The sequence below is a fragment of the Rhinolophus sinicus genome, chromosome 5 (genome assembly GCF_057876585.1).
Source record: "Rhinolophus sinicus isolate RSI-liver-muscle chromosome 5, RSI-T2T, whole genome shotgun sequence".
Taxonomy (NCBI): domain Eukaryota; kingdom Metazoa; phylum Chordata; class Mammalia; order Chiroptera; family Rhinolophidae; genus Rhinolophus; species Rhinolophus sinicus.
Window position 1 is genome coordinate 76,371,200 of NC_142505.1, and position 12,008 is coordinate 76,383,207.

Genomic DNA, 12,008 nt, shown 5'->3' on the forward strand with positions numbered 1-12,008 from the left:
AAACACTGTACAAAAATGTTTTTAAGTCAATTTTAGAACTTGCCTATAAGGATGAACTATTTTTCTGTTCCTAATTTTGTTATCGACATTGATACCTAACTTCCATCAGAACTACCCCCTCTTTTTCTTTTTGAAACCTTTAAATTGCAGACCACATTCCACATTCTGCCACAGAACAAGGCCATGAGAAAAATAAAAACAAAGAACAAAACAAATTCCTGTTTCAGAAAAAAAAGTCAGTCAGTTTAGGGTAATATGAGGAGTCCTTTAAGCTGATATACATTTCATGTGGTCCATTTGAAAACAGCCATATTTAAGGGAAACTTACTTTCAAATAAATTTAATGGCACGTTGCCACCATTACTCAAGCCCTTTCCATTCCAGATATTTTTTACTCCTAAAGTTGACAGAAGTTGATACAAAACCATTGAAACACCATTTATCTCTTAGACTTGCAGCTTTATTTACAAAAGAATAATGACTCCTTCAAGTTACACAATAAGATGGTAAAGTTACTTGGCAACTGGGCCTCCCTTTGTTTCGGTCATATTTTTCTGAAAACGTTTTCGAGAGGAAAAAGTCATGAGCAGAACAGAGCATTTATGTTAGTATGTGCAGGTTTATAATGTGTATGCAAGATAGCACCAGGAAACAATCCAAAAATGAAATTAACAATTTTATTCATAATAGCATCAAAAGGAATAAAATTCTTAGAAATAAATTTAACAATTGATAAAGTGTAAAACTTACACTAAAAAATTATAAAACATTGTTGAAAGAAATGAAAGCTCTAAATAAAGGGGAAAATATACCATATTCATGGATTGAAGACTTGTTATTGTTAAGGTGGCAATACCCCCCAAACTGATGTACAGATTCAACACAATCCATACCAAAATCCCAGCTGACTCCTTTAGACACTAAACACTAGAAAAGATCACTTATAGGAATGGAAGTACTTCTTGCATCTAGGAGTTACTTTTGGTTTGTAGACCAGGGTTTTAGAAATCTGAGACAGAAATCACTGCATCATCAGTCCTAACTCTGTGCCCCTAGGGCTCTCTCAAGGTAGATTTATTGGCAACCCACATATAAGCTCTCATATCCAAACAAGACTCACTCTGTAGACCTAGTCACGGCCAGTTGGTTTAGTGGGAACAGTCCTAACCCCACCTGAAAAAATATATGTGGGGATGGAGTGATGGGAGCTGAGGGAAACTGGCAAAAACAAACAAAACAACAAAAGAAAAAAATGCTCCTTGATTTCCTTCAATAGGGTCAGAGATTTTAAATATACAAAGGAGAAAACACATTTTAAAAATCTTGAATATTGCCATTTTCTTGGGAAAAATCTGCAAGGCAATTTCCTTTAAGTAAATGGAACAAATGTTATATTGTTTGATGTGAATCAACCAATTTATACAAGCTAGCTCATGAGCAGAGTTAGTATATTCTGTACCAGTCACACTAAGACAACAGATATGGGTTTTGTTGCATACTCTGTAGTTCTAGTGACCCTCCCTTCATCAGGATTTAGGTAAAGAAGTTAGCCTCTCTTTTACTCTGAAAAAGAGATCAAAAGTTGAGCCAACACTAGCTCTTAGGCACACTTCCTCTGCCTCCCAAATGACCACATAAAAGCAATCTTTATTTAATAAACACACGCAGAAAACTTATGCCACTGCTAGAAATTTATTCTTCCATTAAATAAGACTATAACACTCTGAACTGTCTATTTAGAGCTGCAATTCCATCCAAGATAAAAGCTAATTAAGGTGTTTTTTTTTAACATCAAAAACAAGACTTACAGAGGGGAATAATCGCTCAGGGAAAGAATTTTAAAGCTCTCCAAAATAATTACATTCATTGTACATGTGCAAATAAGAAAGGCAGATGTTATCTCCTTACGCTGATAAATGCCACTGAATGTGCTAATGTACACAGGTTCCTCCTTATACAAGACACGCTGCATTCTATTTAGATTTGACACATGAAGCTTTCACCTAAAGGCATAAAGAGGTGCACAGCATTGACGCTGCCAAAGAGAGTCAAGGTTTTAGAGGACCATGTGTTAACGACAGGTGCATTTAGTGGCTATCATATCTTCATATTCTTTATAAGCGATTGAGCCATCGGGCTCAATGGTCAACACACTCAAAGGGCTGTATTTGGCGGGCACGCATGATGGCCGTGGTACTGAGGGGTCCAGCTGCTTCTCGCAGATGACATTCTGCACGACGGTGTGAACTGGAGAGCCGTACCGATGCCCGACAGCCCTGGGACAGTCCCCTTTACAGTAGCGAGGGTTATATCTATGCGGGGCCACAATCCAGTTGTCCCACTTCAGCTGACTAAAGCTAAGTCTAAAGTCATGGAGCTCACACTCATTTTGGGGAAAAAGAAACTGTTTGAAGTATTCACTCAGATTGAAAGAAGCTGGAACCAGAGGCTTCTTCAATTCCGAGCTGACAGCTTGCTGACCTCTCCGGTGACGGGAAGACCTTACTCCCTTAGCAGCCTCTTCCTCCATGGGATGGGCAGACAGACCTCTCTCCTGGCCAGGAGCCTGTGAAGGTCTCCTTTTATAGTGGAGGGAATCCCACCTGTGATATGCCTGAGCACTTGTGTCGTTCAGATATAAAAGCAGTGAGGGGGGTACCAGAAGAGGCAGCTTCAATGGACTGTCTGGGGCTGAAGGATGCCGCAGCTGGTCTTTCTCTTTCATGCAGGTAACATTTACAGACATGTGAATACTTCTCTTGTCAGAAGCCACTAGAGGCTGAAGGAGAGTGGTCACATCAACCTCAACCCACGTGTACTTCTTTCTAAATTCAAACCGTGAGTTGAAGGTAAAGGAGCGTGGAGCTGGAGGGCGAGACTTATGAGACGACTCCGGCTTGTTCATCACCAGGCTGTACACGCATTTGACAGCGGAGGGAAAAGAAACGGACTTGTTGAAGGAGTACAGCAAGACGGACTTCAGTAAGTGTTCCACAGCAGTAACACGATCCAGGTTAAACAGCAGGTCCATGGACGGAGCGGTTCCTGGGGAGAAAACAATCCACCAGTAGCACTTGAATACAAATCGAGCATAATAGGAAGTCAAATCAAGGAATTAGTTTTTCGTAATGTGCTTTCTCCCTTCTCTTTTCCCACTTCCTCAAGCCTCAAAACAAAAGCGGGGTGGGGGGGGGGTGTCCTAGAGGGTATACAGAAAATGCAAATCATTGGTACCATAATGAATTCCCAAGAACTACAGGTGGATATTTTGTCACCAGAAAGTTGGAACAGCTTTGGTAGTGAATTAAAACAGGGAATTACTACATCCTTAAGTTTCACAATCTTAATAATTTGCTCCAAAAATAGAGGAAGCTAAGGAAAGTAGTATTTTTCTCTTGGAGAGTCTCTAGAGGGAAAACTATAATAAAAACACTAGGCTTGTTAAGACATTCTAAGCCCTAATGGATGGTGTCAATAAAGAAAGCTTAATTGTCTAAGTTAATTTGGAACACTTGAGATTGACAACAAATGGAGGGTCTAAAACCACTATAATAAAACAGGGTACCAGGAAGGAGGAAGGGTTTTAAACAGCCACAACTGACCTGTTGGATTAGAACCGTGAACAAGTGAATAAAGATTTTTTTTTTTAATGCATTGCTCCTTTCACACACAGTCACCAATGTACTGAGTCAAACTATTAACCAACACTTTGTTCTTGTAAGGACCTACTGTTCCATTTTGGGACCTAAGCTTTCCTCTCACAGAAAGGAGCAAACCAGGAGAAAACAACCTGTGTAAGCACACCCATAGCTGTAAGATGTTTTAGGCACATTTTCAGGCCAGCATTGGTAGAATGGGAAGAATAAGCAGCTGGAAGTCAAAATACCTGATTTCCAGTCTTGAGTTTATGACCTTGGAGAAGATACTAACCTTCTCCAGCAGCACTGTCCTCATCCTTTAGAGCCATTAAGTCTCTTCTAGCTCTAAAATTCTATCTTATTAGCCCATCTTAACCCATGAGGGCATTAGAAGAAACACTTAAACCAAGTAACAGATTTGCTTGAATTTGGATACTAAGTATCATGCAAAGTAAAATGCAATTCAAGGAGCAAGGCCCAGCTTCTTTCTGAAATTGCAATGCAGCCCGGCCTCTCATCTTCCCTCTATCCATTAACCAATCTGCTCCTACATACCTGTCACCTGGTCCGCAGGAACCCGCTTGCGCTGGATATAGGGGGTGAAGAGCCGAATGGTGTTGTAGAGGTGACTTCTGTTGGACTTAGGGATCCCCTCCTTGGTAGCATATGCCTTATAGAGCCTCTTCATGTAGCGCAAATCTCTGGAGTCTGGCTGCAGCCTGGGGGCCCCACCTTGCCCATCATACAGAACCTTAAAGAGAGGGGGAAAGAGGCCAGCTTTGTCTTTCCCATCTAGAGGCTGCAGCAAGGACCAAGGTTCCACCTCAGATTCCAACTCAGCACTAGCTGCAGTCTGAGCTTCTCTCCTAGAAGCCTGAGAACCAAGGTTAGCAAGAAAACATAGCCAGGAAAAGCAACAAAACCCAAAAAAGCATTTGCTGGGAAGCCCCATGGCTTGGAAGAACTAGCAAGGAGCAAACACACCAGTCTTCTTCCTAAAAGCCAGGAAGAGCCCAGGTTGATCTCTTAAATAAATGTTAGGTGTGTGGGTAGGCTAGGGTCACTTCTGTAATCAGACCTCAAGGATGCCTAGCTGAAGGTAATTTTTATCAGCTGATGACACCCTATTTCTCCAATCTGCCCTCATTAGATATGGATTTATCTTTCCTCTCCTTTTTCCTGTCACTTATTTAAAACCTCTTAAATTGTCATTATACCAATGCAGTAGCTACTATGTAGCTGAAAGGCTAAGAGAAATTGAGGAATGATTTTAAAATAAAACCACCTTTTTTTAAAAAAAATAAATTTCTTTTAGAGAGAGATTAGGATTCTTAAAATGTTCCTTAGGTGCTTAAAATGTTCCAAGGAGCATGGAAAATCTAAATAATTATTCCTGATGACATGCAGATCTGCTGTCACACAATTTATGGTATTGAGTTTACTCTTTCTCTCCCTTCATCCATCACCACCTGTCCCACTTTCAGCTGCTTAGAATAATTATTTACTGCATGTTGATTTGGAGAGTGAGAGAAAAGTCACAATTGGTATTGAAATTCCAGCGAGCATAGAACTGTTAGGTTGCCCAGTTCTCCCATGTAGTTTAGTACAGAATATGTACTTGTACTTGGAATACAATATTATTGTTTACAAGAGGACATCACCTTTAACCTTGACTTATTTTTAAGTATAACATGTTGATGTCTTTACTTTGTTTGGTCCGCACATTCACCTATACATATTTAGTTGAACGATTTAGAGGTGTTTGCAAGTGCTAGAAAACACATGAAAGTCTTACTTATTTCTTTATTAATCATTCAAATGGTGGTAGAATTTCCTAGGGTATTTGGGTTCTTAACTGTTACAAGTATTTATGTTCTTGCCTTGGAGCTGAGATCTGGTTGGAGATTACATAGTAGAAAAACGAGAAAAAAGTGCACCATGAATAGCTGAAATGAGGCAATACCCAGTGCCACCCCTAAGGAGAGACTGAACGGGAAGAAAGGCAACCCACACTCGTGGTACAAGATACAGGACTTAGGATGATAAAACTGAGGTATGTTTCCAAGTTTTAAGTTGCTTGCGAGCCAAGCCTCCCTGGCCCGTGCCTAAGAAGCAGGGTTATAAAACACACCCCAACTGTTGAATGAGACCTTAGTGCTAGATTACATATGTCCAGCAATTCCAGGAGCAAAACATTTACAGACAGTACAGCAAGTAGAACAGTCAGCTAGCTGCACAGGAAAACAGCATCCTTAAGCAGAAAGCTCTTTCAGAAAACACGGTAGCGCCGCACAGGTAACGCTACTTGCCTCTCCCTGGGAAGTACAGGGGGGACGGTGGGCGTCCTGGCCGACGGCCCCCCACCCCGCACACCCACCCCAGGCCAAGCTATCTGGGGACAGGGTCGGGGGGAGCTGGCTGCCGTGGAAGTAGCCTCTTCCTTCCCTCTTACCAACACGAACAGACCTTTACCAATTGCTTGACAAGTATTTGGGGACTCTTGTGGCTGAATTTGAGAAAACGTTTTTGTTCTATCCTGGGAGAGTCTACACCCTGCCAGTGGATCCTCAGGCGGCGGTGGCCCAGGGGAGCCCCAGATCTGAGTCCCTGATTTTGGTACTGGGGTCACTGATGGTCCGAAAAGAACCGAACCCAGCTGTAACTACTGCGCAAGACCGTGTAAAACACCGCCTTCGCTGCCCTGGGGCGGCACCGCCTCGGGCCTCAGGGGCGCTCTCCACAGCGGGAGGCCTCGCAGACGAGCCCGGCCAGCGCGGCCCTCGAGGTCGGCTGGCCCCTTTCCCGTCACCTCTTTGTCCCCCTCTGTACCCAGCTACTTCCTGTGGCTCCACCGAAAGGCGGGGGAGCCGAGGAGAAGGGTGAGGGCCGGGGGGGCGGACCCCTCAGTCCGAGTCCTCAGCGGGGACCCACGCCCCCCGGCCCAGGCACCGCCCACACATAGAGTCACCCGGCCAGGGCACTTCTCTCCGGAACGGGGGCCAACGGCTCCTTCCCCGGAGACAGCAGGAAAATGGTATGTTCCGGAAGTGACGTCACGGCCGCTAGAGCGGCTTCCGACACTTACCGGAAGTGGCGGACGGAGGCCGGTGCATCCCGCGACTGTGGAGGGCGAGGTGACCCCGGTACGGGAATAGGGTCCGGTGGCGTGGTCCTGGTGGCCCCCTAGGAGGGTGGGGGCACCGCCTGGGCTGGGGAGGATGAGGAGCGCCGGGGAGGCCCTGTCGGGTTGGGGGCGGAGCGTCCCGGGAATGAACCAAGCGCCGGTCCACCCTCGGTCCTGCAGGTGCCGCCGCCACCATGGGCCGTGCGTTTGGGAACCTGACACGGGTACGGCATGTCATCACCTACAGCTTGTCGCCCTTCGAGCAGCGCGCCTTCCCGCACTACTTCACCAAGGGCATCCCCAACGTGCTGCGCCGCATTCAGGCGTCCATCCTTCGCTCGGCGCCGCGTGAGTGCCCTGGCCGGGTCGGGGCTGGACTCCCATCACCAGCGCTAACTGCGGGGCCCCTCATCGAGCTCTTGCTGTCGGGCAGGCGCTCTGCAACTTGCCATACACACGTTTTCTCATTGAAAATTCCTGAAGGCCCTCGAACTAGTCATATCATCCTACAGATGAGGAAACTGAGTCACAGAGAACTTAATGACTGGCCCAAGGCCAATTGGGTGACTCCAGCGACTCCTCTGAGGTCATTTTTACCCACTTCTTTCTTAGGGATGAACTTGCTTAGTGTTAAAGGTGCAGTAGCACAACATTGTGAATTTGCCAAAAACCACAGAAGTGTACACTTCAAAAAAGTAGTTGACTGGTGGATTTTGTTATGTTAATTTTATCTCGTTATTAAAATGTTTTAAAATGTGCAACAGGGGAGAGATTGGGCAGGTTCAATGACAGAATTTCCTGGGTAGACCCATCTCTTGGTCACCTATAAAATGCATGTGTAAAATAGTGGTTCTTGATCCTCTGGTTTAAAAGTGTTTTTTGAAAGCTAGAGACAGGAGGGCAGGATCTGTTGTGATTCAGGAAGGACGGGACCCCTTTATTTTATATATGCTGACTGCTTACTCTCACTTTTGATTTTTAAAGCATTTGTGGCGTTTTATCTTCTCTACACATGGGGGACCCAGGAGTTTGAAAAATCCAAGAGGAAGGATCCAGCTATTTATGAAAATGACAGATGAGCAACTCATCCGAAGAATGGTTCCCTGTCTCTGAAAGACCCTTCTCTGGGAGAGGAGTCGACATTGTAGTGTCTTGAAGATGCAATAAACTTCTTATGGGCTGCACTGTTGTGAGTTTGCATTTTTGTGAGCGGTCCTTGGTGTGATTGCTAGCATTCAAGTTCATGAACTCCCCTCCCCAGATGAGTCCTGAACAATTTTGGCTAGTCTGGGAGTTTGGTGAAGGAGCAGGCCTCACCCCTTGTTCTGTTATCTACAAGAAAGTAACTGCAACTACTTCTGCAAGCTGACCAGTTGTGGGTGGCATGGACGGTGGGGCGTTTTAGTTCCTGTCCCTGCTCCCGTACCATGTTGCCCCGAAAATAAGACCTAGCTGGAAAATAAGCCCTAGCATGATTTTTCAGGATGACATCCCCTGAACATAAGCCCTAATGCGTCTTTTGGAGCAAAAATTAATGTAAGACCTGGTCTTATTTTCAGGGAAACATGGTCATAACAATAAAATTTACTAACTATATTGTAATTATGCTGTGTCAGGTACTCTTCTTAACCCTTTACACAAATAAGCTCTTTTAAACCTCACAGCTACCTTTGAAATATCATTGTTATGCTCACTTTGCAGAAGAGGACACAGGCACAGAGAGGTTAAGTAATTTGCCCTAAATTACACAACTCGTGAATAGTGTAGTTTAGCACTAAAGTTTATGCTCTTAAAGGTATACTATACTGCCTTTCCTCCTAAGGCAGGCCTTCCTTAGCCTGAGGGGAAGTCACCTATAAAAGGAGGGAGTGAGGTGACGCCTTGGCCTCTAGAGCTGGGGGCGCACACTGGTTGTACCAGGTTGCTAACTGGTTTTTAACCACTTTGGCCCCCAACAGTTTACTCGTTCTAGAGCCTTTGAATTATCTTTTTAATAGAAAAGTTACCTTTTTCATTTCACTACGAGATGGTTGGGGTAGGTGTTGGCAGTTTTATGCTTCTGCTTCCCTGCTTCATTTCTAGAAACCTAAGGACAGTTCCTGTCGGTCCAGAGCAGCAACTTTCACAGTGTAGCTCAGCTTCTCGCCCAGGTTGTATGTTCTTATATTCTAATGATTGTTCTTGACTTTTAGAAACCAAAATTAAAATCAAAACAAAAATTCAGTAAGATAAATTGCATTGATTGTGAGGCAGGAGAAGGAGGAATGGTTGAGTGACATTGGGTCCATACCCTTTAACTGTTGCTTCCTCCCTGTGTGACACAGGCATGAAACCCACATTCCTGAGCTTTGAACTTGTCCACAAAACAGATGTGTTATACAAAGCCATAGGGTTGCAGTGACAGTGAAATGAGTGATATGTAATAGTCTGGCAGGGTGGTGCAAGTCTGAAGGATAGCTGTACGATGAGACCTCACCAAACATGGTCTAATTTTCCTATTTGGCTCTTTTCCCAAATTTTTTCTCAGGGCTTGCTCTGATCTGCAACATTTGGGTCATGGACTTTTTTGAGAATCTGATGCGAGCTGTGGACCTGAAGAAGGTGTAAATGCACCCATCCTTAACTTTCCGTGGTTTTACCAGGTCCACACACCAGGGGAGGACCACTGTCATTCCTTAATCTCTCACTTTCTCCCTCTGATTTTAGCCCCAAGCTTCCTACGGGCGATGGCCCCCTTTCCCACCCTTTTGACTTCATTTCAAAAGGGTGACTTTGACTCCTTTGGAGATAACAGCTCAAAATCAAACATCCCTTTCTCAGCACTGAGCACATTGGTCTGAATCCCTTTCATCCCAGAAGTGCCCTCCTGAGAAGCCCTCATAGAAGCTGAGCTGCTCTGGGATAAAATTGTTAAAGGCTGCTTTAAGCCTGTCTCTCACCAAAGGGCTTCCCTCCGTAAACGTGGGGGCACAGAGCTCTGTGTAGCAGGGTGCTGAGGTGAGGTAGAATGTCGTGAGTTGTCTTAGCTCAGTGCTCCTGTACATGATAAGAAATCTGTGATAATTTTCCTCACTATTCTATCTGTAGAAATCGTTAAAGAAAAGGAAAACTTGGGTGAAGTCTCTTAAGGGAAAGAAGAGGGACCACTGCTATGAGCCTCAAGGCCTGTAACCCATCCATCTGGATCCTCCAGCCCTGGGTGTGGCTTTGACACCTGGGGCACAGCTGATGCTTGTTTGGTCCTGCTTTTCTGCAGCAGTGCTCCTTCCCCCATAAGGACTTTATCTCCCCGCTGCAGAATGGAACTCTGGCCAGTCTGCCAACACAGCCGCGAACATGTGGCCCTACCTAGGACAAGCCCACAGGTCCGTGCCAGCTCCAGCCAGCAAAAGAGCGAATATACTTTGACCCTTTGTTGAAATTTTACCTGGAAAAGTTTTTCCATTTCAGGAAAGTCTTTCATTTTTTATTAGGTATCTCCTGCTCAGGGACAGCAAAATAGTTTCCAATTACTGTCAAGCCCTAATGATCTCTCCACCTGGAATGTATTTCAGACATCTGCTGGGGTGTACACCCTCTTCCGTCACCTCAGCCACTTACCTCAGAAGCAGACAATCCCTGCGAGCTGTGCTCAGAGGTACCAAGCTATAAACTATCAAACGTGCTTCAGTCTCCTTTTCATCTTGTAAATTAATCATTGGAACTGCCAAATGTCAGTGTCAGAGGCCTCAGGGACCTCCCATCTCACTGACAGAACAAGAGACAAAAGCCCAAGGGGAAGGGCTGGCCTGTGCTCAGTTACTCTACCTAGACCCCCACTCCCACCTCCCAGCCAAGCATTCTTCTCATTATGGCTGAAATTGTTAAAGCCTGCTTGGGCCTTTCCCTAGAGGAAGGAGCATTTAGTTGCGTTTATTCAGCAAAATACTTGATTGCAGAGAGCCCGTGACTTTTAAACATTTTTAGTTTTTTAAATGTCAGGAATAGGCCTTCAACAATGACTCAAGGGGATGGGATGGCGGTGGACAACTGCTGTAGCCTCAGCTTAATGTGGCCTGGATGCCACTTTGCTTTTAAAAGTTTGATTTTTCTTTCATATTTAACTTAAAACAACAGCAGAGTTAGTTTAGACCAGGGGTGTCCAAACTTTTTTCAACGTTTTTTACCAAGGGCCATATGCGGTAAAATACACAAACAGCCGGGCCACTCAATCGAGGCGAAGTACGTATTGCCTCACCTGGTTTATTTAAGTAAACTAAATATATTTTTGGAATTTGCTGCAGGACAATTAACAATGGATTGCGGACTGCAGTTGGCCCGTGGGCCGCAGTTTTGACACCCCTGGTTTAGACCTATGTTGAAATGCTCTCCCTAACAGTGGTTCCTTCCATAGGCAGTAACTGATGATTCCTTTCTTTTGGGAGGAGAGGTGGCATGTAAGATAGAGGCTTGAGCCACAAAGACTTCTGCCGGGCTGTCACACCCATGATGATGAATGGTCCTTTTTTCCGCTATGCACAGGGGCCTGGGACCCTCCCTTGGCTGTGGTGTTGGCTTTATAAGTTAACACAGAAGGCTAGCTTGATTTTGCTTGGAGCGCAAGAAGGCAGAAATGGAGGATTAGTGCCCATTTAGAAGTAAGCAGTTTCCAAATCACATTTGGACATCACTCCAGGCTGAGTAAGGGGAGGCTGGCACCGAGGCCACAGACCCAACTGACTCTGGGACATCACGTTGTGCAGTCTTTTGCTTATCTAATCGGATTTGTGTTCTTACCCAATGTTCACTGGGTCACCACATAGCCTCTTCCCCATCCCACAAAAGTTCCTAGTTCAGCCCCTACCTGGGGTCATTCAGGATCCAAGCTCAGGGTAAAGAGAAGGAGCAGCTAACCCGTCTCGAACTCGCAGGGTTGGTTAGGTGGCTTTGGCGAAGGTGTGCTTCTCAATGTTCCTAAAGTGCAATCAGTGGTGTCTCCCTCCAGGCTTGGCTCCAGGGTCCTGAGAGGACAAGCCGGGACAGACAGATCTGTGGAGTCACACCTCTCACGGTCCCGCCTCAGGCTCACCATACCACCCTCTTCCCCCTTGGCAAGACAACTGGTGACCATTCAGCACCTTCAGCTGTGCTGCATCTCATCCACTTTTTCTTGCGGAACAGGCAGGATCTCAGCATATATCTAACCTCTGAAGATGAGAAGGGCCTTGGGAAGAGGTATCAGCAAAGTTTTCATGGCGATGTCAGGC

General features: G+C 45.2%; 2 protein-coding genes across 5 annotated transcripts; one reads left to right on the forward strand and one right to left on the reverse strand.

Annotated features, from left to right (window-relative positions):
* Window positions 1–663: 663 nt before the first annotated feature.
* GDF9 (growth differentiation factor 9) lies at window positions 664–6,637 on the reverse strand. 4 transcript variants are annotated; one of them, XM_019756101.3, is made up of 3 exons: window positions 6,105–6,637; window positions 4,194–4,389; window positions 664–3,045 (listed from the first exon to the last, which is right to left on the reverse strand). In XM_019756101.3, exons 2-3 carry the CDS (start codon window positions 4,324–4,326, stop codon window positions 2,072–2,074), a joined length of 1,107 nt encoding a protein of 368 aa, XP_019611660.3. In that variant the 5' UTR covers window positions 4,327–4,389; window positions 6,105–6,637; the 3' UTR covers window positions 664–2,071. The 4 variants fall into 4 exon arrangements, with proteins under 4 accessions (XP_019611660.3, XP_019611663.3, XP_019611661.3 ...); XM_019756104.3 differs by having other exon boundaries at window positions 6,468–6,623; XM_019756102.3 differs by having other exon boundaries at window positions 6,091–6,442.
* Window positions 6,625–7,946, forward strand: UQCRQ (ubiquinol-cytochrome c reductase complex III subunit VII). The gene is made up of 3 exons (XM_019756105.3): window positions 6,625–6,781; window positions 6,943–7,110; window positions 7,747–7,946. Exons 1-3 carry the CDS (start codon window positions 6,670–6,672, stop codon window positions 7,839–7,841), a joined length of 375 nt encoding a protein of 124 aa, XP_019611664.2. The 5' UTR covers window positions 6,625–6,669; the 3' UTR covers window positions 7,842–7,946.
* Window positions 7,947–12,008: the final 4,062 nt, after the last annotated feature.